This window comes from Aythya marila (assembly GCF_965140915.1).
Source record: "Aythya marila genome assembly, chromosome: 20".
In the NCBI taxonomy this organism is placed as follows: Eukaryota; Metazoa; Chordata; class Aves; order Anseriformes; family Anatidae; genus Aythya; species Aythya marila.
The window spans coordinates 4449888-4477741 of record NC_139061.1 but is presented as its reverse complement, the minus strand read 5'-3'; the positions used below and the strand labels follow the sequence as shown (position 1 = coordinate 4477741).

At 43.1% G+C, this 27854-nt stretch overlaps 2 protein-coding genes across 2 annotated transcripts in view; both read right to left on the bottom strand.

Moving 5' to 3' along the window:
- Window positions 1–2649: 2649 nt before the first annotated feature.
- On the bottom strand, window positions 2650–18539 carry LOC309886105 (3 beta-hydroxysteroid dehydrogenase type 7-like). Its single transcript, XM_082776674.1, has 6 exons — window positions 18344–18539; window positions 14745–14900; window positions 11339–11447; window positions 7340–7439; window positions 6346–6508; window positions 2650–5324 (listed from the first exon to the last, which is right to left on the bottom strand). The coding sequence occupies exons 1-6, from the start codon at window positions 18498–18500 to the stop codon at window positions 4888–4890; spliced, it is 1122 nt and encodes a 373-aa protein (XP_082632800.1). The 5' UTR covers window positions 18501–18539; the 3' UTR covers window positions 2650–4887.
- Window positions 18540–25344: 6805 nt separating this feature from the next.
- The window catches only part of COL26A1 (collagen type XXVI alpha 1 chain), a gene marked incomplete at its 5' end in the record, with an annotated part of 168374 nt that continues 165864 nt past the window's right edge, over window positions 25345–27854 (bottom strand). The window contains 1 exon segment of the mRNA XM_082776346.1: window positions 25345–25594. Coding sequence (XP_082632472.1) covers window positions 25422–25594 — 173 coding nt within the window. The 3' untranslated portion in view covers window positions 25345–25421.

Here is a 27854-nt window from a genome sequence, read left to right as displayed (position 1 = left end):
ATGTAAATTGCTAGGGGAGGGGGAGGAGAACAGTTTGATCTTAAAATATAATTTGGACTGTTCTCATCTTCTCTTGTAAAAGCTGTTTTGATCATTTGTTGCCACCTCCCAGTTTTCAAACATCTCAAGTCTCTCAAAAAGTTCTGGTACTTTTAAAGATAAGGATCAAATTTTATGTATTTTTGTCTCTTAGTTCTCATGCCTTTGACATTCAGGTTTGCAAACTTTTCCCCCTATCAAAGGGCTTTAACGTCTTTCCTTTTTTATTTTTAAATGAAAATTGACATTCTCGTTTGATAATGTGACTCTAGGAGCCAAGACTTTAAGAAAAATGCCAAATACCACAATACTTATGGGAATTTGCAAACTTATTATTAATAATGGGCTTCTCTCTCTTCTCTTAAAGTCTCCTGAGATTTTGATGTTTTATCTAAATCCACCCAGATTCTTGTGACCTTTGAAGGTGGGGAGACAGTGGAGAAGCACTTCCTTGGGAGAGGAACTGGAGTAAAATGTGGATCCAGTTTCCACGTTGGGCCTCTTTAAACATCTAATATTTTTCAGGTCTAAGGTTCTGTGGCCTGGAGCCTTGTTTTCCCCCCACTCCTTTTTGCTTTGCTGGTAGAATTAAGAATTTGATTTAACGTTATATGCCTGAAAAAATAAAGCATTTAATTTACATTTTACAAGGCAGTTATTGCAGGTTAATTAAATATCAATTGAGTGTTATAGGCCATATTAAGATTTATTAATAACCCAGGAGATAAATCTCCTTGGAATTCAATTAAATGAAAATCACATAAAAATATATGTGCAATTTTATTCATATAATACATAAAACTTGTGAATTATAGTGAAGCATTGTACAGTAACCTGATTAATGGAAATTAATTGCTGAAATAGAGAAAAATCAATTTAAACTTTCTGTAGCAGATACAGAAAGCAAGGTACACTTCTCCCGTACCCTTGGAAAGCTGAGTTTATTCCTGCAATCACAGTGTCGTGCTCCATACTGCAGGATGCATCTTGGCCATAACTGGGCTCCCTCTCCTTTCCTTTGCTCAGCGTTTTAGGCTTATGGAAGGGAACAACTCTGTACTGCCACTGTGTCCCCAGTGAGTTAATTGTAAGACTGAAGGTCTGAGAGATGAAAGGCAAGGCAGACCGACATGCTGGTGGATATCCCTGGCTTGGGAAGTGCACGTGGGTTCGTGCCTTGTGTCATGGGTATGATGGTCTCTGTCTGCAAGGGGAAGGCATGCAAGTGTGTACCAATGGATGTCTTTTGCCCTCGGTGCTTTTTAAAATCTCTCTCTAAACATTCATAAGATAGTTACCAGCAGAAACTCTGCTAGCCAAATTGCCTGCAAGCTCAGAAGCACACGGTGCACCGGGATTTTTCCAGGATTAGTGAGTATATCTAGTCCCGTTGGGGAAAGCGAAGCTTCCGATATCAGAGATGAGGTTGAGAAGCTGGACTTGGAAAATATCTTTCCAATATTTGCTGAACGATTGAGGCCTGGCGTGCTGCCATCTGTTCCCAGCGCATCCTGTGTTAAATACTGTCAATATGAGATTATGTTCCAATTACGGTACCAGACTGACTGGTTTAACTCCTACCATGAATCTATTTTCCTTTATTACTATGTACTAACTATGTGACTGATGTACCAGACACCAAAAGAGATGGTCTCTGCCCAGAGGGCTTTGTCTAAAAGAAACATGCCCGGAGAAGACAGAGCGCAATAGAAAATGCAGATGAATGAGTAACTCGGTTAAGATTTTCTTTTTAATTTGGGAATTCTTTGCTTGTTTGTGTGTTTGGCTTGAGTTTTAATGTTACTAAACTTGCTTCTTTCAGACATTGCACAAGAACAGAGACTTCCATAGAAACTCAAACAGGGTTAGGCATGCGGCTCTTTGAAGTGTGTGTGTGTGTGTTGGGGGGATGAACTCTCAGTACGCACATGGGAACATCGGCAGGCAGAAAACAGAGGAAAAACCACGTTCCAGCTCAGACAACTCCGCCAGCAGACGCCATGGCTCGCGCTGGGGAAGTTTAGCCAGCTTTAAAAAATAGCAGGTGCCTTTCTGTCAGTGCACTCCCTGCTCATCCTCCCTGCTCCTCCAGCAGAGAAGCATGCATCTGTCTCCTCTGTGCTTCATCTCTGCTTCTCCCTGCAATAGTTGTCAGGGATATTAGCATTAAATACTTACTGCCTGGCTTAACTAAGGGGTAAGATAGGATTTAATTTGTATGGCTGAAATCCAATTATATAATGGAGCCCCTGGGGGAAGCAGTTATACCTGCTGAATCTCTTGGATGAGTAATTGTGCACAAAGGCTCCTTTCCAGAAGTAGAAACAGATCTGAAATATTTTTTTTCCTCTTTTTATTTTTTTTTCCTACTTCTGCTGCTGTTACATAATAGGGCTGGGACCCTGAAAAGAAAAGCCAATGACAACCCAGTGCAGTAGAAAGAATTAAAGCACTGCCAGGAGAAAACAAGTTATAATCTGATAAAATCAAGGATCTAACAGGAAGTCTGCAGCAGCATTAGCTTGGAGGAGCCAAACTGCAGTGCAGCCAAAGGAAGCTTACTCATCTTTTTGGAAAACAGTACAGAGGCTTTGCTGTCTAACTTTTTCCCCCACTTCTACTATGTGCAGGGAAAGGGAATCCTCTGCTTGCTTTTGTCAAAGCTTGGGAGGTGGGTAGGTGTAAAAAAAGCTAAGTAGGTAAATTATTCAAGTCCTTTTGAAAAATGCTGCCATTAACTACCTTTAAAAATGCCTGTTCCTTATCCTGTGTGTCATCTGTATCCTGCTAAGCATCAAAATCATAGGTGATGATGAGCAGGGTAGGAAGAAAAGCATGATAAGGTTCCCAGAGAGGTTTCTGAAAGGAGGCGAGCATACATTGGTCTCTAGGGTAGTATTGGGGCTTGGCAATTATACCACTCAATACCTTCAGTAACTCCAGAGCCCACAAAGGAATAAACCAATGGCTCCAAATGGGACTGACAGCATCAGCTCTTTTACTTAGCCAAGTTTTCTCAAAGGTCAGAGTACCATATTTCATTATATTTTTTAATAAAAAGCAAACTTTTATTCTTTTCTGAGTTACCAGTGGAAAAATAATTTTCTTGGTCTCTTTGATGATATGCCTACACTAGGATAAAAAGATGAATGCATCCAGGCAGCAGAGGGAAGTCCAAAACTCCAAATGCCACAAACTGAGGACAAACCTGGATGGTCAGGTACCCCCAGCCCATCTGTCAGCCTTGCTTTCTGGGTAGGTCTTCGGATTCTTTTTTAAAATAGCTCAAGCCAAAGCTGTTGCAACACTCGAAATCACACGGCGAAAGTACCTGTCTCACAGACTTGCAGCTCCACCCAGTGGCTCTTTTTTGGCAAGATAAAAACAAGGCTTCAGAAGCATCAAAACCTGTTGCAGTCGACGTTGTTGTATTGCAGAGATGCTCTGGCAACGTGCATGAGAAATTGGGTATATATTTCTTTGTCAAATTCTTAGCAAGCCGTCATTTACCACTTAAATTATAGCAGGAAGCTGCCCAGCTAATTGTTAATGAAATAGAAAACCCAGCAATCTTATTAGTCCCTTTCTGAAAAACTTTCCAGCACAAAGGATTGAGTAAAAAAGTAGGGAGCTGATAACTTACACAGTTCAGCTTCCCACATTCTCTATGAACAGATTGTATTGGTTTGCCCTAAATTTATTTGTCATTTGAAATTATTCATGAATTACCTGAGCAGATGATTTGGGATCTGTGAGCTCATTTTCCAAAGAATTCTCTTGTGAGTATGAATTTCAGTGAAGTTAACTTGGCAGCTCACACGGTATCGCTTCGCTTTCCTTCCTGAGTAATTGCTATGACTAACAAGAAGCAAATCTTGATCATTTCTATCAAAGATATCATGCTGAAACTTGCTTTTTCCAGGAGGATTAGGGAAGTAATTAAAATAAGCTTTTATTTGTGCATATGTACATTGTAACTGTAGGAAAACTCAGGAGGTGGTTACATGTTCACAGACTACAGGAATACTTTAAACATTCTCAAAACAACAGAACTAATTTTAAATTTTAACCAGTATTGTAAAAATAGCCCATTTCTCCAAGGTCAGGTGAAAACTGAAATCTGTTGTGCTTAATGTAGGTCTGTCAGCCCCTCTGCATGCCTTACAGGTAGAGGAACTGGCAAACTGATCCGACCGCAGGCTTTGCTTTTGTTGTGAATCCTCTGTAAGTGCCCACCCCATCTGTGCTAGGAAAATATCTCTGAAATATTGTTCCCCCACGGACTGTAGCTCCAGTGCCACAGAATGAGTTCAGATGCACTCTTCTGCCCAAAGTTCAGGCGTTATTTAGCATAAATGCAGCCCCCAAGGCCTTCACCCAAGTTGCTGTCTGCCTTCTGTGCAGCAGCTGAATACAGGTTTTGTTTTGCTGCTAGAGTGCTAAAAGGTAGGAGAATTTGAGTTACAACCTTTGTGTAACCACCTCTAAGCTTGGTCAGGTGTCCAGGCACATGGTTAGAATGTAAGGTAGGCTATTCATTGTCAGTACAAGAGACTGCAGGCTTATTTTATAGGAATAACATTTCAAAACAGATATAATCATTCATATGTTAATAATAACAGGAACAATCTTAAAAGAGGTAGCATTTTTCCCTTTTCCAGAGCTCTTTTCCATCAAGCCCTAAAACAGAGCAAGAACTTGCTGGGTTTCCTTGCTCTTCCAGAAATTATCAGGGAAGACCCCTTGAGTGTGTGAGTCGGTTACAGCCATCCCACCAGCTGCCTGAGACCACAGCATGTTGTGAAGTTCAACAATGAGCTCACTCTCTCTTTACCCAAATGTGCTGCTTTAATTCTCCTTCTCATGAAGATGGGGGCAGGATAGGTTCCCTGCAGCTGCTTTCAGCCACTGCGCCGTTCTCTGCTTGCTCTCCTGCCAGGTGAAGAGGGGTTTGTACCCAAAGTGCCTGAAGGCTTTGTCCGTCTCATAGGAGAAGGTGGTGACTATTGTGTTCAGTAAAGGCAAGTTTAGGAACGGCTGCGGCTTCCAGAAGGGGTACAAGAGGACCTTGATTATCCTGCGCAGGTGTATTATCAACCACATCTTCCAGTAAGGGATGTGCGAACCTAGCCTTATTGAAGGGTCCGTAGAAGACAGGATCTGATGCCTGACCAGAAAACCTTTTCTTGGAGTGTCATCATAGCAATAATACACTTGACCAGCGAGTAAGTCTGGTCTCAGCTGCAGGTGCCTTGCTGCAAGAATGTGCATCCATGCAACACTCCCTGGAGAAATAAGAGGGGGAGAGAGACAGGCATTCAGGAGGAGCTAGATTTGCCTGTTTCCTCTTAAAATGAATGAGTGCATTGGGTCTGCCTTCTTCGGTGCTGCGAAACAGGGAAAGCACTCATCGTGTTACTCAGCTGTACTGCCGAGAGACAGAGTAGTTAATCCAGACCTCCAAGAGCCTTTAAACCTTTGGTCTCCCCTTTGTGCTGGACAATTAATGTTCCTTGTGATACCGGTTCACGCGAAGCGAAAGGGCAGTGTTTTGTAGTGAGAGCAGGATGAATGGGAGGTAGAGCTTGAGGGTTTTATTCCTGGCTCTGCTGAGAGCCTTTGAAGAAGTCACTTGATTTATCTAGGCCTGGTTCTTCCATTACAGCATTTTCAAACTACTGTTATCTGCACTTTTGGAAAAAGACATATAAGTGAGCTGCACAGAAATAACTAAAGCCCTGCATGATTTAATGGTGAGTTACACTCCCCTGTAACGCATTCAACACCACAACAAACTATTTCAATAGGTTTCATGTGTAGTCTTTCGTGCTTGCAAAAATCACTTATGTATTACAGTCTTTTTATTTTTTTTTTTCCAAGGAATGTTTTTCCTAAGTTATAAATAGTTAATGTAATTTCTTGTAATGAAAATATGTCTTTTCAAACAACAAAAAACATTTTAAAAATATTCCCGAATTTCTGTCTTCCCCAATAAAATCACTGAAACGTTACCAAAGAAAGTTCCTATTATTCTTTTCTGCTATTTTTTTTCTAAACATCATTTTTCCCTACATTGAGGGGAAGAAAAAAAAGAAAGCCCTTCGCAAGGAAAAAAAAAATTAAAAATGTAAACATCTATATTAAAAATTCTTTTAGCAAGACCAAGCTTTGTGGTTATAAAAATATTTGTGTTCAATCCCCATACTCATCTTTCTGTCATCAGGAGTTATGGGTAAGCTGCAATGGAAGATCTCCTGGGACCAGAACAGCCTGGCAGCACCACAAGCAGAGAGATCAGTCACTCACCCACATACGTGGAATTGCGCTCGGTGTTTTCAGGCTCCAGGTAGTTCAACACATCATTCCTGGCTTTGGCAAACAAATACAGGTCTCTCAGAAATGTTGCCTTCTCCCCATATACTGTGTTTGCACGGATGATGCAGGTTGTGAGTTTGCCACCGTTGTTCAGCTGAAAAATCAGGGAGGGATGTTAGTGAGCAATGGATTCAGAGCTAAAACCTTCCACAGTGATGTTGTGTGTGTCAGATGAAACCAAAAATCTCGGGGAAATTGGGCTAGAGGAGTCAACCTTTGCAAACTTCATCTGGGCAGCTAGAGCCTGGTTTGGATCCTTAGAAATGCAATGAGGTGCCCACTTGATTTTATTTATTTATTTATTTTTAACAAAGCACACCTGCATATGGGTGGTGTTCACTGAGAAAGATCAGGTGGAGGGTGCTAACAGCATTAACTCCTTCTGCAGCTGAGGTGTGAAGGAGTATTTGCAACAACCAAAACTGGGTTGACCTCAAACTTTAACCAAGAGAGAGAGGTGCTCCAGGCAGGACAAAAGTCGCATTTTTATGTTCTGCTTCATCCTCTAGAAGGACTCATCTGTCTGCTGACTACTGGGAGTCCGAAACAACTAGGCAGCCAACTTAGGTAGGTGGCTGGGTCTGGGTAATATTTCTGATTGTTAAGTCACTCAGGCATGTCTGAAAATACATCTTTATGCAGTACGAACCAGGTGAACCTGGTTTTGTAGGCCTTAAGTTTACACAGTGCTTTTCAAAGCCCCACTCCTTTTGGTGGAGTTTAAACATAGGCATGAAGGGCAGCACTCTTTGATCTTGCAAGTGCTTGGCAGGCAGGCTCAGCCTTTGGTAAACTCTGGGGATTTTGGTATGTATACCCAGTCGAGGAAGCAGTTGGATATGAGCTGTGGGACCTTTCTAACCATCTGTCTCCTCCCACTCATCCTGTGCTGAAACACCAGGGGTGCTACCATTGATTTTTGTACCTTTTTTCCATTGGCTTCAAATACAAGTTTTTCTGCCATGGCCTTCGTCTTCCCATAAGGAAGCTCCACTTCCCCGCTGTATTTGGTGTCCTCGTTTCCTCTGGAATAGATTGCAGATGCTGGGTGACTGTGGAGGTAGAGCTCGGGGCTAGGAGATGTTTGTCATAGCGTGATTTACTCTGCAGCCCCTGCCCTCCAGGGACTTACCTCTGGTGGGGAATTGAATGGGTCTAAGATCCTTGCTATGGTCTGGGAGAAATAAATACCAGGCAATTCTGCAGGGTTAGGCAAAAGTGGGTTCACAGGGCAGGTTTGCATGATTTGATGTCTGAGAGTTGGATTTGCTTTTGTCTAATACCATGTGATTGAAGCAAACAATATTCTGGCAGGCAAATTAGAAGGCAGTGCAGTTACCTTTTTAAGCAACTCTCAAGTGGCTGAGCAAGGTGGAAAGAGCACAAGATGATAGAGGGCAGGAAAATGAGAGCAATCCTACATTTTTATTTTTTTTTCATTAGAGGTAGCAAGAAGCCTCTCATGAGCTATAAACTAAAAGAAGCTGCTGCTGCTTAATTTTCTCATATTGTAGATTAGAGTTGGGAGACATTTGCTGGTGATGCAAAAGCTGCTAGTGGGCTTGTGGAAGGTGTGCAATCACCAGATTTGTGCTGAGGTTATTCCTTCATCTTCCCTAGCAGATTGTGCTTGAGGGAAGAGCAAAAATGTAGGTCCACGATCTAGGGCAAGCAGGGCTTGGAGCCATCTGGGGACCCTTGGCTGTGACTGCGGAGGAAGGCAACATGCTCCTCAGCTGGCCGTGCCTCCTAACTTGCAGCAAGGAGGAGGGGAGTCAATGGGATCCAACAAATAACTGCCCTCCCAGGCCTGGAAATAATTCCAAGGAGAACCAAGAAAGCAGCTGCCATTTTGTCCCAGTGTTTTAGTGCACATTAGTCCATTCCAGGATTTGGTTCAGAATTTGGATTCTTCACATTTTTTAATTATTTTGCTCTCCTACAGAAACTCACGCTAGGCAAACACCAGGCTTGGGATACCCCCATGTAGGGCAGTGAAGAGCCATCGTGCTCCTGTTTCAGGTGGGCTCAGAGCCACTTCTGGAGAGGCCTGCAACAAGGTCGTGCAGCCAGTCTGCAGCACGGGTCTTTTTGCCAAGCTCTGGGCCTCAGCAAAGCAAACTCTGACTCAGGCTCCCCCTCTGACCTTGGGCAACTTGCTTGCTCTTTTCTGTGCTCAGATCCCCACATGTAAAACCCGGATAATGCTGCTGCCTTTCTTCTGCCTGTTTGGCAGTCTGGTATCTCGTGTGTCAGATATCCCAGCTGAGATCAGGGCCGTCTTGTGCTGCAGCAACAGAAATAAATTAGGAGCTTCAGAAATACAGCCTCCCCGTGCACCCCTGGCTTTTATCACAAAGCCCTCCTCCTCTTCCCTGTGTTTACGGGTGATGAGCAGGAGACAAACCAGAAAACAAGCACGACAAAAGATTGATTGTGCGCGGTTTGTTGTGACCCCAGGAGAGGCTCAAGACAATTAGGGGGGTTATCTAGAAGTTCTAGTTTTAATTGCTTTCTTTTTATATCTGAATTTATTTTTTGCCTTGCAAAGCTTTTAAAAAGCAGCAGCTTCACCAAGGGGCAACCTGCCTGTCATTCCTGGGCTGCAGAGCTCTGCTCGTATTTGCCTTCCCCCACCCCTTTTGAAGCTTAGTAGTAACAAAGAGCTCAGCATAATGCTCTTGCTTTTCAAAACGATCACAGATAACTGAACGCTAATAAGACTGGAGCAGCATTGTCAGAAGGTATCTCAGCGGTGGCTGTCTCAGAGGGATTGAGACTGACAGAGGCATTTTCTATTATTGTAGGATGCTGAGGTGTGAGCATTATCCCTGCACCCATCACCCTGTCCAGACACTAATCATCCTTTGTCTGTGTCAATTCCCCAGCATGTAAAAGTGAGTTAAATAAAATTATACAAGGAACGAGAGAGAAAGGGGACAGAGAAAGAGAAAAAGGAACTAAGGCAGGCTGGATCATGCTCTGAGAGGGAAAAGAGCAGAACAGATTGGGTGGGGATGGGGAAACAGGACCTGTGCTTTCAGTCTGGACATGGACACATTACATTGCCTTGCAGTTGTCATTGGGTTCCCTAGTGGGACAAGTGGTGTAATTTTTATGTGGGTACCTCTTCTCCCACTTTAATTCCAGGAACTTAAGGTGAAAATCATCAGAGAACAAGAACCACTCTCAAAAGCAGGCTTTCTCCCAGCACGATGGAAAAACATGAATGTGTTCTGTAAAATGAGATAAAGACGGTGGTTTTATTTGTGTTTGTAACAAAGAAGGATTGGGAGTTGGTGGGGAAGAGGATGGTCAGCTCTGTGAATGAACCTCAGTGTGGATAGGTATTTGCTTGTACCCACTTGGGCATCATTACAAGGCCAAGGACTGTCCTCTCAAGCAAGATTTGGGGTAGATTTCTCAAATCACCTACTCACATGCATCTCAAATCACAGGGCTAAAAATTCAAACAAGGACATACACTCATTTTTAGAAGTGATTTAGAGATGTTAATGACCAAATTCCATAGCCTTTCAATAACACCAGATCATTTTGTACTCGTGCTCCCAAGTGGGTTGAGGTTTCCTGCTCTTGGGGATTTTTTTTCCATAAGACATTTATTTCTATGGATTTGGGTGCTTAAATGCTGTTCATAACAACTGGGTTATGCCTTAGTTTACTTGCAAGTATGAAATTTAGGCTTGTAGGTCATTTTAAGTTATGTCTTAAGCAGCCTTTTCTAGCTAGGCTCAAATTTCTAGAGCCAAGAGACTGAAGCCAGCTGTGTCTAGACTGGCTGCCTGTAGAGACAAAACTTGGTTTTGAGCCAGTTCCCCTTGTACACAAGTTTCCATGGTTTGAGCAGTCTGTATAGATACAACTGTGCTTGAAATCAGCAAGCAGCCTTACAATGGTGCATATCAGACTTGCCCCTATCTCCACCTGCCTTCAAATGTAACGTGGCTTCAGCTCTTGGTCTTCAGTAATATCAGCCCAGTTCAAGGTGCATGTCCTCGTGCCCCATGAATATAAGAGGTATCCAGATCCCGAGCAGGAATGTCAGCTGGTTGTGAAAGGCTATTCTGGATATCAAAGAGAAGAAAAAATACCCACCCCAATATTGGCATCTTCACATTGTTCCAAATCCTGTCTTTTGCCCCAGGAGGGCTTCTAAGCTCTACTACATCCTCTGAGTCTGTGGGTTAGTCTTGAAGGAGCCACATGCAGAAGAGATGGGTTGAGCATGTATCCAAAAGCAGAAAGTCCAGGAGTTAACCCTGGCAAACACCTCCCAGGGAAAGGTATTTTGAGGGATAGGGTGCCATTGCCAGGTCAGAGCCTGGTCACAGAGAGTGCAGCTACACACCAAATGCAGCTGTGGCCCAAGACTATGTTAACAAAGTACCCTCTTCTGAGGTCACGCTAAAATAGTCCATATGCATTTGATCTCTTGTTACTAGGAGCTTGGTGCAGGTTCACTAGCAATTCGCTATGGAGCTGAAAAAGAGGAAAGTGGGTTGGTGACAGAACACCTGCCCTTTGGGTCAACTCAGAGTGAGGTAAGTGAAAACTCAGACCCAATAGCAGGGTAAAACTCAAGCTTGTCAAACCCTGAGCAGCTCAGATCTAATACCAAAACTGATTTTAGGGCTTAGAGGAGCAGGTCCATAGCACATGGAGGGCTGCCTGGAGGTGCAGCTGGGTCCTAGATCTCTCTGTCAACTTTATGGTCAAGTTTTGGCTGGGAAGGGCTGTGATTCTTGAAGAGCAAAGAGGGATTTCTAAGGAGGAGTAAAAGAATCAAGAGGAAGAGGAATATATGTTGTCCTTTGGAGTCACAGCAAAAATCTCCAGCTGTTTGCAGCTTCATTGCTGTTTAACTGGAAATCCAGAGTGATTCAAAAGATTTGTTTGGCCTTACCTGCACATGGGCTCACACAAGGTGTTAGGTCCCACCGCAGCGATGGAGCTTGTGTAGACAACGTATGGGATGTTCAGGACACAGCAGGCCCTTAACACGTTTTCAGTACCTGAGGACAAACATCATCTGCCTTGCTTTGGTTTCTGTTATGCAGGTCAAATGAGATTTCCAGACTTGAGATTCTGACTTGGACTAGATCCATCCTTTTCATGGCCAAAAAAATGTAAAGCCATAAGTCAAGGTTGCTGCTCCTCAGGTACATTTGCACAGGTATGGATGTTTTATAACATGGGAGCCACAGCTACATCTTTAGCTATGAAGTGGCTTAATCTCTATGGCTATTAGCATCTGACATAACTTTGACTTAATGGTTGTTAAAAAAAAAAAAGAAGCTGACAGCTTGGCAGAGCAAAATTCCATGTTGTCCATCTTTTTTTGATACATGAACAGACTGGCAAATGGTGAATTGCAGCCTTCTGGCAAAATAATTGGTGTTTTAGTTGCATACATGTATACTGCTCTATGGAAGTGACTGTAGGGTGAAAAACATTGCAACAGACTCCTCCTGGTAGCTACTAAACATTAAATAAAATAGTAAGTGCAGCTTACAAATCCACATGAAATCCAGATGAAACTGAAGCATGGTTTGGTTCAAGAAAACCATGGGCAGAAATCTCATAATACATTTCATACAGTCCTAGGCTGAGTCTCCCATGTGAAACAAGGAAACAACAGAGCAATTTGGTACCAAAAAGCCCCCCTTTTTTTGCCATGTTTGTTCAGATAAAGTATTTATTCCTTTTTAGGAATATAGGAACAGTATCTGTCTAGGGGAGTAAGGACAGATTTGACAGTAAAGGTAGTAAAATCCAGCATTGATCTTAGCTTGCAATGTTCCAAGTGTCATTAATTTGCACATGTTATGGACAACCTAGTGACTTGTGTCTTGTTTTTTCAACTTAAAAGAGCTGAGAATTTGCTACTTGAGTGAAAGCTGTAACTGGTTTGCTTCAGGTAGTGTGGTAACCAGACAGCAGTCAGGTTAACTAGTACTGAGGGCAGTATCTATGCTTCTTCTGGCTGAACTTGTGGGTCAGTGTGTGGTTTTGTGGTTTTTTTTTTTTTTTTTTTTTTTCTCTTTTAAGTGATTCGCAACTCTTCCAGGGAGGGTTTTGCAATTATCATGATTCAATCAAGCTGATTCTACAATAGCCTGAATGACAACAACAAACCCATGGATGCATATTGATGGGCCTTCAAATCTGATAAGGCAGATCTTAAAGGAAGCTGCCGATAGAGTTGGTTTCGGGAAGTCTCTGCACTATTCATACCTGACTAATCAGGATCTGCCCTTGAGCCATGCTGCGGATCTTGCTCAGGAGGGCTTGCAATTTCTATTCTTGTTCTTAAAGGCATGATCTTAAATTATCAAGGAAATCCTGAGTTTAGGATAATTTCAGAGAGCATGAGTCAATATGAAGACCTGGTAGAAAACAATTTACTTCTTCATTGGCCTGTACTATACAAAGTTTACTGAGAACCCCTGTAGATAAATATCACTGGAAACAGATAAGTTAAAATCCATTCAGCTTAATAAAAAACAGATTAAAGAGACTGACTAGATGGAAAAAGCAATTCTTGTAGGAGAGGGCTCCTCGGTCTAGTCAAGACTGTAACACAATTCAGAAACCAGTGGTTGAAACAGAGAAGGAACAAAGCAGAACAAAGGTGTAAATTTTTGCCAGCACTAGTAATTAGCTGTAGCCACACTAATACTCCTAAGCATCATTATGGCTTGCTGAAAGACTTGATAGATAGCCCATTAATTTGCTGTCCTTAATTCTAGGCAAAAGTCCTTTGAAAAGGCATAGCCAATTTAGCCACAAATTACTGGGCTTAAGGCAGTAATTGGATGAATTTCTGTGGCCTGAGCTGCACAGAGGAGCCAGCTAAGATTATGTAGTTGACCTGTCCTGACTTTTTCCCCCCCCCCTTCTATGAAGTTTACAGTAGGTGTCAAATACAATTCAGGTTTATTCTTTTACCTGCTATGATTAATGGAAAAGTTCAGACTAATCTCTGCATTTAAGACTCTGAGTAGTCCTAGTGGAGGCCGCAGCCTTAGTTTGGGGCGCCCACATGAAGCCATCCAAGGGAAGGCACAAGTGCAGAACAGATCAGCTGCAGGTGAGGCTCCTGCTGAGCCACCTCCAACTGCTCCCAAAGAGACACTCAGCCACCAGTCACGTTGCAGAAACATGGGCTGTGCGATGTTCTGGTGCTGTCAGAAATATCTGACAGAGGTTTGGTTTGCTGAACAGGGGAGTTGCCCGAGTTCACTGTTATCAGTGGAAACCTCAGTGCACTAAAATACCTTGCTCATAGCAAGCAGACAATGAAGAGGAAGATCTCACAAAGCCATTAAAAGGCAGCAGGAGCCCTCAGGCTCTGGGTATTCTTGGTACACACACACAATATAGGCTCTTAAAAGCATCTGGTTTTGAAAACAACTACAGCAATGAATGGATGGAATTTAAATGTTGCCCTTGAATATATCAGAAAGTAGGAGTAGCCCTAAGCAGTAACCAAGTGAGATGTGTGCATGCATGTATATACAGTATGCATGTGTATATACACACACATATATCTATAAAATTGTTTCCTTGTGGTTAACAACTATTCTAGTAGCTAACAGCCTGAGGTGCCATTGGAATTGCTGCTGTAATAGGGATTTCATTATCTTTATAGCCCATACTTATTTCACAGATTTATGATCAAGTTTTCTTTAAGCAGATCTTGCACTTAACATGAAATCAGCTCTTGGTGATAGAAAGAGTCATGGAGATCTTGGCTGTGTGTGGCTTGTAGATATGTAATAGTTGCAACCTCTATGACTATTAAAAATAATATCACTCCCTTATAGCATGGATGCAGCTCAACTGATAGCTACCCTGTACCCCCACCCATGCAAGACTATTTTCTGACCCCCGGGGGAAGCCACAAAGTATTTAGAACAGGGGTTAATTTTTGATCACTGTCTTTCTCACATACCTGTAGTGAGAAGAAACTGTTTAGTATGTTCTGAATCAGTATTACTAGTGAAAGTTATACCCCTGATTAGAATAACTTACACAGTATCTGGCTGCACATCTGACTTCATGAGATTTAGCTTTACAGCTGTGCAGAGGAGCAGCACAGCCTGCCCTGAGCAACAGAGGGAAAAAGCAGAAACCCCCCTGCTGGAAGTGCACCTTTCTCATCTCACAGCGGAGTGGTGCTTGTGGCATTCAGGGGATACAGGAGCACGAAGTCAGAGAGGATACATATGTTGTAGCCTCTTGTATGACTCCACACCAAGGCGTGTGAATTTAAGTCTGTATTTAATTGCCTGTTTTAAAGAGCTTACCCCCAACGTTGACAGCTTTCATTTCCCAGAAGGGCACAGTGTTTCTGTAGTCCACAATAGCAGCTGTGTGAATAACCACGTGAACACCCCGCATGGCAGCAAGGAGCAGATTGTAGTCTCGAATGTCTCCTTTCATCACTGTCACATGAGTGGTAGCTGGAGAAGAATAATATAAGCATAAATGCAGGGGGGGAAAAATACAAAACAGCATCCTCACCTTCTTGCAGGATGAAGATCCTGCTTGGAAAGCTTTCCTCTCTGCAGGGCAAGCAGCAGCACGCTGACAACTCTGCCATTTGAATACATCACACTGGGGAAAAATACATCCCTGCTTTCTGAACCCCAAGAAACCAGATCTGCATCTGGTTTAATTCAGCACAGCACTTTGCCAGTTTGCACCAACTGTGTGTCAGAATAACTGCAGCTGTCATTGCACATCACTTACATGCAGCCAAGGACAGAGCTGAGCAAGGCTGGGAGACGGCTGGCCCAGAGCTGCAGCTGGCAGCAGGACTGGCTGCAGGACGTGTGAACGGGGAGGCTGTCCCACACAATTTCCTTAAGGCAGAAGACTTCTAGAGTGTGGTGGAAATAACACCAAGCAAGCTTGAGGGACATTGCACAAAGCTTTATTTAAATTGCAGATAGTATAGGTGGGAGTGGAAAATAATGTAACAGGTCAGATGAAGTTTCATAGGGAATTCCTCTCTTTGAGCCATTCAGAAAGCTGGTTTGTTGTTTTTTCCTTCTCCTTGTCTCTCAAAATAGCTGCTCCATACACAGCTATTGTTGGCATCTACTACTAGTTTTCATGCTTTGAGATGGTGTTGTAACATCTCAGTGGGATTTTTCCCTTTTTCTATGGTTGGGAATAGGCCAGCAAGAAGATGGGTCAGGAAGCTGTGCTCCCCAGGACTTTTGTAACAAGCCAGGCAGCCACAGGGATGCCTTGGGGCAAAGGTGTCTCCTCTGCCCTGGGCTGGGGGCTTCCAGCAGAGCCCCACACAGCCAGGAATCAGAGTAGTGATTTCTGAAGGATCAAGCAAAGGAGCAGCTCAGGGAATAGTGTGTGACTCCAGCTATGGAAGTGTTATGACATGGAAACCCTCGGTGAACTACTGTAAGTACAAGGGGATAAAAGATCTTGTCAATTCAAAGTAGGGAGAAAACTGAGGATGCTAGGTTTGCATTTGCCAAGAAGCAAGGGACATAGGGAAAGGCAGAAGTTTAACAAAAGCATTAAGCTGATTTCTTAAGTAGCATCACCAAAATTTGGTGAATTAGTCCATAGCAGTAGGATATTTAATATTAACAGAGAGAGTAAATTCAGCACAAATAGAGGGGAAGAGAAGGAAGATATTGCCCATATAGCAGAGAGGATACGCTTGCCTGGAGAACAGAGGAAGATGCTCCTGCTGAAAAGCTGTGCTGGTGCTGAAGTGAGAGTAGAGTCAGCAGCCTCATGGTGGGGGGGCAGCTTGCTTCTACTTAGCCATGAAGAAAAGCCTGCTACAAGTTGGGCTGAAGTGTTATATAGCTCCTTTCTAATCACTGTCTTAGGGCAGCTGGTGCAATTAAGACCAAGGAGAGACCAACAAGAGCTCAGCTGTAAGGAGGGAGGTGGCAAGCACCAAGAGAAATTTTCAAATTGATAACACTGGTGAGTGTTATCCAGGACTGCTAATGGGGTAATGGATGTAATTGCAGCTTTATTGCTCTATCAGATAGTTTGGAGGACTTTTGGAGGATGTGTTGAAGTAGAGCAAATGAAACACCTGTGCTTAGAAAGGAGGTAAAGAAGAGCCAGGGAATTATGGAACAGCTTAACTTCAATGTGAGGAATTTCAGGACTTAAACATGTGTGTAAGCACCAGTGGGATAACCTGGAGAATAGTAGCAAGTGACACAGATCTGGCAAGAATGAATCATGTCAGATAAATCTCCTTTGCTCTTATGACAAGCTAGCAGGCTGTGTGGATGTAGTGGAACAGGTCAACGTCATCTATCTTGATTTTAGAAGGGCTTTGGAAACTCTGTGTCATTCTCATACGCAAGTCAGTCAAACGTGGTCTAAGCAAGCCACACGAGGGTGAGCACAAAGCTGGCTGAGTTACAGCTCCCAGGGAGCTGCCAGCTGTGGGAGGTGGCTGCCCGGAGGCTCTCCAGTGCTTATTGCTGTATTTGGGTCTTTTTATTGTTTTCATCAAGAACCTGGCATATTTGTTCATTAAATCAGCAGATAACATCAAACTGGGAGGGACTCAAAGTACGCTGGAGGATTAGAGTACAAGCTGATTGTAACTAATGGAGTCTGAAGGAAAAAAAAAATAAGGGCGAAATATGAAAATATGATAGGGACAAAGAGCAGATACTGGGCTTAGTAGGGAAGAGGCAGCGGGCCCAACCCAATTCATGAAAGGGTTAGGTTGGGCTAGATTGCCTATTGCCACAGTCATGCAACTGGGCAAAAGGCATAATTGTATCGACAGGCATAAACGGGGAATAGATTGTGGGACAGAAGAAAACTCCTGGCTTCTGTCTTGCCCTTGGTGCCACCTCTCCAGAAGAGAGCAGTGCCCAGAGATACAAAACTGTGAAGCACGGAGGAGGAATATCAGCCCTTTTAGCCTAAGGGCTAAAGGCAGGGATTATGGGAGCTCCTTAATGGTTAAACAGCTTTCCCCTTCAGTTTTGGGTACTTTTAATGCAACTGGCTACATGAAGCCCGAGGAAAGCAGTATGGTGATTTCATCTGTGGAGGAAGTACTTCTGATAGTGACATTTCCCTGAGAATCTTTTAACTTGCTGAAGTCCCTCTCCTCCTTATCAATACCTCTTATCAGATAGGAGCTCCCATGTCACTTTTTTTTGACTCATTTGAAGCAGGCTGAGGGTTTGGGCAGCCCACCACCAACTGCAGAGAACTGTGAGCTGTGTTGGCTTGTTTGGGGTGGATGCTCTCAGATCCAGTAAAACGGGTTGCTTTTCCCCAGTGTTATCTCACTGTAATCAGCCCTGCTGAAACTTCAGAAGGCAGCACTCAGGATATGATCAAATGGATTAATTTAGTATCTTGGAGCATATTTACTGAGCCTCACCTCTTCCACTTTTTGCACAGCACAGTCAGACTATAGGTTTCTCTCAATTATTAATTTATTTCATGATATCTCTAGCAGACACTGAGCTTCTGAGCACTGATTCTATTATTGTAAGGTATTTGGTTGTCTTCTCGGAATTGCTAACTGTTTGGAGCAGGTCAGGAGCATGGGGGTTTGAGTGGGTGAGCAGAGCCAACTGGGCAGCCAAGATCCTGTGTGAGGTACCCAGGGAGTGTTTCTCCTTACAGCTGGTACTTTGTGGGGACTCGGCTCCTCCCTGTGATAGACCAGCTGCTGCTGCTCCCTGTGGAGCATTTTGCTTTGATGTGGTGCAGTGCTGAACCCGCTCCCCTCCCCTCCCCCCCAAGCTGGAAGTTAAGCTCCATGCAGGCTGTTTAATCCAGGTTCCTTCCCCATAACTGGCATCTCCAGTAAAATACCCGCTGTCTTGAAAGAGGGAGGGTTATGGCTGCTAAATACAAGATGATGCCCTTGCCTTACCTGGGATGATTTTTTCTTCTTCTCTTGCTCCTGAATCAAAAACTCTGACCTCTTTGATGTAGTCTTGTTGAGACAGGAGCTCTACAATCTTTTCACCAATAAAACCACATCCTCCTGTCACCAGGTAGACCTGGGCTCTATCCATTTCTGAAGACATTTTTGTGGTTGAGGAGTAGAGAGAAGGTTGCGGCCAAGATCCTATCGTGCACTGTTGATCCCTGTGTGTTTTCTGAACGAAGTCTGAAGTTTAACCTTCACAAAGTGTAACTGGCTGAACATTAACTCCAACCAGTAAGCCAGGTTTTTGTTGGCACAGTCACACAAGCGCTGCCCCAGACACACTGATGCTATGTACGGGCCAGTTCTGGGCTTTCTGACTCAGCCTTTCCCTTCCACCCTGGTAGCGTGGGATCAGTGGGACACCTCCAGCTTATCTTGGTACGTGGCCAGTCTCAGCCCAAAATAGTGATGCCAGGTGTTCTCCATCCTGGACAGCCCTGGCCCATCATAGCCTAGACCTCTCTGGGGGCTGTGCAAAGGCTGCATGTCCTAGAGATGCACTCAGGGCATTCAGCTTTTAGTATGAAGCTACAAAAAGAGCTCACGTGCATGCACTAATGACTTTGTATAGACGGTGAAACGGCAGCAGATTTAGCCAGTGCTTTGCCACATTGTGAAAAGCACAGGCAGGCTCAAGACCAGGCATTTGTAATGTCACAGGCACCAGCTCTAACTTTTAGGTCCTCCAGTATGGCTTCCATGAATTCACTCTCTGAGTTGGATTGTACACACATGCTTGCACATTTAAGAGGAGAAAATCCACTTAATTTGAAAATGTCTAGTAGTAAAGGCACTAGCACAGCCCTCAGCGAATTGCTGCAGTAGTTAATCATTGGCATTGATAAAGGAGCGGATGGACTGCTGTGTTTTATCTGCCAGATAGTGGCCAATATGCCTTTGCCTTACTACACTGTAAAGGCTGTGTGCTATCCAGCGTGTCATGTGGATCAAAAAAATGGGATTGGGTTTGTCTAAGGGTGCTTGATCTTATCCTGAAATGGGGGGCAAAACCTGCCCTCTGGCACAGCTGTTGGTCACTTTCCAACTCTTGCACAGAGTCACAGAGGTAGCTAAGTTGGGCCTCATCAGCTGCCAGTCTTTCTTTAAAGCCAAGCAGATTATTTCCTAAAGTCTAGTCAGGTATCTTCCAATCTGTTTTTGAACCAACTTGTCACCTTTTGTTTTTCTGAACTGGGTATACAGTATCCTGAGAGAGGTAGCAAAGGCAATCAGTCATGCAATCTCCCTACTTACTCTTTCTTTATAATACACACGGGTGTTATAACCCAGGGAAGCACTGTATGGGAATGTCTGGCATCAGGTTACCTTGAATATGTCCTCAGCTGCGTTGCAAAAATACCCTGCATGAGGTGGAGGCCTTGACTCCGTGGGCATTTCCCACTGTTTACAAGACTTAGCTTTTGCTACATGATTGGCATCTGCATATCTACAGTGTAATCTGATCAGTAGGGAAACAAATTAGCTGCAATTTATGCATCTTGTTTTCTTTAGGATGCAAAAACAAGTTCAGAAACCAGACCTGTCACCTCTGACAGACACAGCCCAGGTCCTTCCCTCACAGGGGAAAGCATCCCTGTGCAGCCAGCCAGGGACTTGCATCTAAATGGGTAGCTGTTCCCAGAGTAGGAAGCATTTTAAAAAAGTTCCCAACCACATCCTTGACTGACGGTCACATGAGGTGAAGAGTCTGCAGTGTGTGTGTATCTGTGTGCGCATGCCTGAATGAACCCAGAGGCAAATTCAGAGACAGCACAAAAGCAAAAGCAGCTGGTGATGGAGGAGACCAATGCCCAGTAGGTACCAGAGGGCTGCAGGGAGGCGGAGGAGGGCAGCTGTTGCTCCTAAATTCAACAATTCGAATTCCTTGAACTGTAAGAAAACAAGGAAGGGAGGCAAGTTGCAAGTAACAACATATTTTTAATGCCCACTCCTAAGCACTGTACTCTCTCTGTCTGTTTCTCCCGTTCCCCCTGCATCCCCAGGATGCAGTTCACTTGAACTTGCTTTGAACGCCGTAAATACAGGACACCTGACATCGTACTCATTTACAGTATGTTTATTTCTCAGTGCATTACATGAAAGGTCTTTGGTATTTGTGGGTTCTTGAATACTGTTCCCACTCTGCTCTGTAAGAAAATGCTGAATACAAAACATTCCATATACAGTAACAAAACCCATAGCAAATAAAGAGAAATAGATATCTTGAACAATAACATAGCAATATGAAAACAGATAAGTAACCATGCAAGAGGTGGAACAAACAGGTTGTGTTTACAACAAACATTAGAGCCTGCCATAAATGAATTCATCGTGTCAGAAGAGAGTTATTCTTGTCCTAATTCAGAACGTACATGACTGCAGAATGCTGCGTATGGCGTAACGACCAAATGGATGTATAGCTTATTACAATGGGAGAAGCTGGGACCGTTTGCACACATACAAAACACACTGATATAAATAAAAAAATACTGTGTAAAATAACTAGTGAAAAAGTTAACATTTCCTTCTATGGGTGGGAATGTGCTTTGTGGACAATTATAGCACCTTTGAATTGCTTGGTTTCAAAGCAATCACAGAAACGGCAAGTAGTTTAAACCCTATACCAACAAACACCAGAATGGAATGTAGTCTCAAATAACACAGAAGCTGTAAACATGGAAGAGCATGAATTTCCACTAAATTGTATTGAGAAGTAATTCCCGAGGCTGAATGTCTTTTGGAAGCCTTTGTCACAGTGGTTAGGTTCTTACATTAAAATAGTTCATTGCAGGGACTGGGACTGAACCTAAATCCCAGCGCCAAACTTTCAGAAAGCCACCTGTGAGCCATACGCTCGGCTCCTCTGAAAGTAGCACCCGTTCATGCTACCTGCAGAATTGGATCTGATTTTTATAGCCTGTCCCTGTTCCTGTGGAAGGTGATGGCAAAATTATTGTGGAGTTTGGTGGGAGCAGACGAGGGTTCTTCTATTTTTTTCTTATTTCCCTGGGTTGCTATCGATTCTTTACAGTAAGTGCAGGTTGGATACTCTGGAGAGAAGCATTCTCCACCTCCCCCGGAGTACCAGATTGCTGGTGAACATCAGGGTGCACAAACTGCAGCGACTGTCAGTTGTGCAATGTGCTGCTGCTGCTTCTGGTTAGCTCAAGGCAAGGAAAATGCGTTCCTACTACCAGAACTGAGCCAAGTCAAAAACACATTGGAGTCCAAAGAAACATTAAGAATTTCAATGAAGTCTTAGGAAAAAAAAAAAAAAGGAAAACAACACACTATGGTATTGCACAGTATGCATGTAAGATAAAGCACTAAACATTTCATTAAAATATATTTCTAAATGAGCACGCATCAGAAGTAAATCCACTCTCTAAGTTACATAGACATGGCAAGATGCATATATGCCCTGGTTAAAATGAATCTTAGTATCCTGCCTAAGATGGAAAATGTGGTTGGAGTGGTTTGTTTAGGCATGAACATCATTAATGTCAGCATATGAGGCTGTGTTCACCTTTAAAGCGTATTTGAACTGGGACTGCACAAGAGTGTGGTCCAACTGTTGTGTAAGTAGCGAGGAATGAAACCCCAGCTGAGAGAGAAAGTCCAGTTGGTGTAATCTAATGTCACCCAAATTAAAGATACAGTACCACATAAAAGAAGGATGTAGCTAAAAAAAGCAAGAAGTGTGGGGAGCAAAAAAATGACATAGCTCATACAGAAAACTGGAAAAATCGATAATTAAAACTGTTGCAACCCAAACCTAACCAATCTTGTGACAGCTTGGCAGGAATAATTGCAAACAACTTCAATTAAATTTCCCATCATCTTGCCAGTGATTTGTTTTAAATAATTTCTTAATTTAAAAATCCCAAATCCTAGTCACTATGAATGAAGAGAGTACTCATCAACCTAATGCAATAGCTTTGCATTCATGAAGACAAACTTGGAGGAAGAAAAATTTCTCTTTCAATTCAACATGAAGGCTCCAGAATATCAGGAACATGAAAAAGGCCCCATTGTACTCCTCCAAATTCAACCCTGTAGCTGGAAGAGCAGTGAAACAAATTTTGCTGTTTCCCTGTTTAAAGATTGCTTTGTTTTAGTTTAGGTCCTGAAGGGGCCACGAGAAAAGCTTCTTAATGCAGTGAGCACCTCTAGCTTGCACCAACCTGCCCCGCACAGGCATTTACCTTGCACTGTGATTTCTCCTCAGTCTTCAGGGTCTCACCTTTCAATACCTGCAGGAGGCATAAGGGGATATCTCCCATGTGTTACGCCCTGTAATGGCCATATCATCAAGACCAAGCTAGTCCCTGTTCAACAAGGAGGTAATCAAGCACTTCTCAGTTCCCACGTGGCAATCAGCCTGTAACTGGGGAGACATCTTTTTGTGTGTTTAATTCTTAAATGGGAAGATTATTCCAGGAATGTACCAGTGGCTGCACCAAGTTCAGCTAGGCTAAGCAGATGCTCCAAGTCCCCTTCAAACTCTTTCCCACAGGGCAGTGAATGCAGGGATGTGACCTGCTGAACAGCCCTTCAGTCAGTTGCTGATTGTTGGGAAGCTGAGCTGCTTGTATCTGTGAGCTTTAGGCTGAGAGCTGGTTGCCAGCCTTCTCAAAGGCACTGATTAAATTCCACATTGTTTATATACGTGTTGTAATTAGAGGTAGCACTGGACTTAGAGTTACTGCTGGATTTGAAACTCAGATGTGTTCCAGAGACTTTCTCCTCAAAGGATTATGAATACAAGACCACTGCCTGAGCTCAGTAACCTGCTTGACTCAGATGTTTTGACTTGTTTTCTTATCTTCTGACTATATCACACTCAATCTATAATTCAGAGTGCAGGTACACGAAGATACTGGAGCCCAGAGCATCAACTCTTGGCAAACCTTTGTGTTCACTTCAAAAGCTGGAGTCTTGGGGAAAGAGAGCACCTGACTATACCTTGCCTTCAACTCCCAAAACTTTTGCAAGGCTTTGGACTTGTTTCTTTGAAATACCCAAAGGAAAACTTGTGTGAGAAACAACGTGAACTACACAGATTTATTGCGGAGCGAGATCCCACCACTGGCACTGGTCAAGCAGCGTGAGGATTCAAACGCAGGGTAAGTGCATGTACTGCAGCCTTCAAGCCAGCTTATGCCCTGGCTGGTTTTTATTTAGCTGTATAGCAGTAAAAACCTTCTCTATGTGAACAAGTTTCTCTGCTGTCTGCTCAGCATCAACTTGCACCATTTTGCATGTTTTGAGAGGGATGGTTGGATTTCTGAAGAACAGGGCCAAATGAACCCATCTGGTGAATTCATTCAGTCAGGAGCAGCCTTTACCCTATTTATTTCTGAAAATATAATGCTCTTCAGAGGAAAGATTTGGATGTTGTGATGCCTTCTGTATATTTACGATGTATACAGAAAGTTAATTTAACGTGTGGCTAATGGGCTGGCAGAGCTCCTTCATTTTAAGGCTCATTTCCAGGGTAGCACGTGTTTCTGTTTTTACCTTAGGATGAGCACTTTGGGCGATGAGGGTTCCTGAACTCATGGACCATACAGTTGTTGGTCTGCAACAGCTTTTGACAGAAATACTTGTAGGAGTATAGTTTTTTTTTCAGCTAGCTGTATCTTGCACTAGGAAGCAGACAGAATGAGACCAATTTACATGACTGACACCATCAAATGAAAACCACAATTTGCTCACTTTTGTTCTGGGTGGAATTTGAAAACTTGGCAGAACAGTTAAAAATATATATACATATAAATAAAGGTAGTACCATCGGTTCTGTTGATTAGTCTTACCCTTTCCAACAAAATTCACTGTCTCCATGAATGACTTGTCCAATTTGGTTTACACAGCACGTGCAGTGTTTCGTTCGTCACTGAAGGGCAGGTCCAGCTTCTTAAACCTGGATGCTGGGACTTTCCCCAAAAACTTGTTATTGCAAAAAGTAAAATGACTGTACTTAGCTCCTTAGTGCAAGATAAGCTCTTGACAAGACTAATTCCACAGGCTGTGATTTGCTATTACACTGTCTCCACATTCAAATGACAAGGATTTACCCACAGAATGATAAAAAAAAAAAGTGAAAATACTTTTCCTTATTAATGTAAATTTAAGAAACTATTGTGAAGTATTTGAAGTATTCTTTTCTGTGAATAGTTATTGCTACTACTTAAAATGATTTTCTCTGGATGTATGCACAAACTGAACACAGTATAGGAAAATTCTTTTGTAATTCCATCATACCTCATACATACTGCTCTAAATTTTCACAGAACAGTCTAAACTTATTGAAGATAGAGAGTCAATATACGCCATGAACATTTTCATCAAAAGTCCTTGCTCAGCCTGTCACAAACAGAAATAATGTCATTCACATGCAATCAGCAACATGAAAAGCCAAGATTTTGATGGTAAATTGCAAACAGTAATCTGAATTTTCAGAGTAACAGCTTAAAATGTTCTTTGAATTTTCCAATTTGTTATTTGCTTAAAAGAAATCCTTGCAGATGAGACTGCTTTAATGGCCTGTGAAAGTGGTACCTTCAGCTGAAGTCAGCGTGACACCACCACATAAAATAAAAGCGGATGCCACCAGCTATACCAACAGACAAGACTAAGGTTTGGCTTCGAGTCTAATGGGATTGAACGTCTCACTCAGTTCAGCAGGGCTTTACTGAAGTAACTTTCAAGGGCTGTGGGGAAACGAGGGGAGGATTAACTGCTGGAGACACAGTCAGGAGGTGTCACTTCTGTAGACAGCTTCTGAGGATACCTGCCACCTGGTATTCCAAAGGCAAAACAACAAAATCAAGAAAAACATTCATAAGACCCTCTCTGAGCTATGGATAAGACATTCCCTGCAATAAGGGCATAGTGTTGGACAGGTAAGGGAATCCAGTTGCCAGCACTACAGCCTCCTACCCACTTCATCTGCACTTAAGCACTGGGATACTGTATCTTTAACTGGTGAACCGGCACGGAGGACACGCAGATGCTCCTACTTCATCCGATTACTTCTCCTTTTGGCTTCACCGTCATCCAGCAGTGAAGAGAGGATCTGGTAGGCTTGCGGCTGCTGGGGTCCTCCACGTTTGATCTTGATGCTGGTTCGCAGAGGGGAGCCCGGGATCACATCTTGTCCAGAGCCTGGCTCAATGGAAGACAAAGAGTCTGTAAGGAGAGAAAGTCACGGGAGAGCGCTATTTAAAAGGGGAGGCTAAGGAAAGAGTAAATGGGCCTTTCTGAATGACGCCTCTTCTGGAAGAAGTGTTGTCCCTCCTGATGTCTTTCCATCCACCAAGGAACTGCAGCTCTACATTTGCTGTCATCATCCTACTCCAATATTAGGCCTTTTCCCTCTGCTCTGTATAAACTCCTCAGGGTAAATACTATTATTGCACACAGCACAGCAGGTCCTGTTCCCGTTTGTCACTCCATTTACGAAGCACTGTTCTTTTATTGATCATAATCCACCTTGGGCTACAACTACTACTCAGCACTGCCCACAGATTCCTGTTATTGAAGGATAAGGCATTGCCAAGTGGTCACAAGGAAGTGCTGTTCCTGGGGGTGTAAGTACCATTTCACTCCTTGTAAAGGTGCACATTTTGAAAGGCTTGAGCCACCCGAGGCTATAGACAAATTAGCAATAAAACTGGAAATAAATATTAGCTGTCCACTCTCCCAGCATGCCTCGTGTTAACATACACCTCCTCTTTCTACCGCATCCTGCCCTACAAAGCTAAATATACATTTGACTATGGCCACACTTTTCCCAGCAGTTGGCAACAGATGCTGATAGCATGATGCTGCCTCATCCTTTGGAATGCCCCAGTTCCTTTTTCCTTTTGCCTTCAGCGCTGGACATGGGCGTGTTTCCCTGCCAAGAGTCCAACCTCACAAGCCAGACACCCAGTCTTGGTTCATTCACATGAGGCAGCATTTCTATTTCAAGGGAGTGCTTGGCTGCAGGAGGATTTGTGCTGTGCTTGCTGGAAATAAACAGTGCCAAACAATCTGGGCTTTCTTGTGTCCTTCTGGGCTGCTCTCTGTAGTTTGCTAGGCCAGATAATCTCAAGCTGCCCCCTCATTGCAGAGCAGAGGTTTGTTTGCTGGTATGTTTTGCCTTGTTGCTTGGGTGGCTGTGGTTTTGGAAACCACATTGATTGTGAAGTTTCTAGGGAAAATGAGAGCATGCGATTGGCATTTCTGCGTGGGTTTCTAAAGCTGGGTGGAATTGGGCTACCCAGGAACCTGTGGTAAAATTCCTGACACCTATGGTGGGAACCTGACCAGATAGTTGGTGCTGGGTGATTTAAAGTTGTGGTGCTGTTCACTGCAGGGAGGTCTGTGCGCAGGGAAATCCTATTTTGTTATTTTAGATCTTTTCAGTTTTTTATTTATTTTTTAAACATAGTCACATACAGGGATGAACAAAAGGGAAAAAAAAAAAAAAAAGCCTTACTTTCCAAGTTCTTTTTCTAAGTGGTATTTTTGTAGGGCCTCAATATGTCTTAAGTTAAAGAATTGAACTATTTCAAAAGCACAGAGTAAAAATATAATTACCTATACTGTATTATTGGATAAAAAGGGAACTATTTATATAAAGACATGCAACAGAGATGCTTAAACATGGCCTAAACTACACTATACAATTAAAGAAACATCCACTTTTTTTGATGTACTTACATTAGTATAGAGTGTATATATATGGATTTAAGTAACTGATCTCCATCCCAAACAATAACAGAAAATACGTATTTGTCAGTAAAAATGGTTTGCTGAAATAGCTGTGTCAAAATAGCAGCACCACACGCCTGGTTGCTGTGGTACTGCCAAATATAATGTATAAAATTGGTAAACAAGGCAGCTCTGCTGGGCAAATTGGTATCTGTTCCCCAGTTCAAGCCCCAGTGTCTATATAAGCTGCCCAAAGAGCTGTTTTGTTGGTGGTGGTGGTGGTGTGTTTTTTTTTTCCTTTTCTTTATAGTAGTATAAATGAGGTACAAAGAAAAAGACCATGTAGGGCCAGACTCTGGGTCCTGTATCTCTGTGAAATTCACTGACTGTACTTACAGATTAGGTTCCCCTTCCACTCTTACCAGAAGAACATACAGGCTGGGCATGGGTTGCTGCCTAGGTAACCTAGTGGGCATCCTCCTGGTACTTCCATCATGTCAAAGCAAACAAGCATAAAAACATCTCTTCCTGCCCTTGGTCTATAAAATCTGGTGAAAAGCTGAAGCAAACTAGGAGTACTGTAGAGGTAAGGTCAGGGTGACTGCGGTTAAATCATGGGCTCATGATTCATGATTTCCCGAAAAGCTCTTGCTGCTGCTGCCCATTGCTTCTGGAAATAGTACTTTGGGCCTCCAAAAGACACATCTCCATTGAACAATGCAGAGCAGTGCAGAGACACAAGCCAGTTCAG

Coding starts and splice junctions, on each gene's coding strand:
- LOC309886105 (XM_082776674.1), bottom strand. CDS start 18,500: ATGTCTTCAGAAATGGATAGAGCCCAGGTCTACCTGGTGACAGGAGGA. Junction 14,901..18,343: donor AGAAGAAAAAATCATCCCAG/GTAAGGCAAGGG, acceptor ATTCTTCTCCAG/CTACCACTCATGTGACAGTG. Junction 11,448..14,744: donor GAAAGCTGTCAACGTTGGGG/GTAAGCTCTTTA, acceptor GTTTGTCCTCAG/GTACTGAAAACGTGTTAAGG.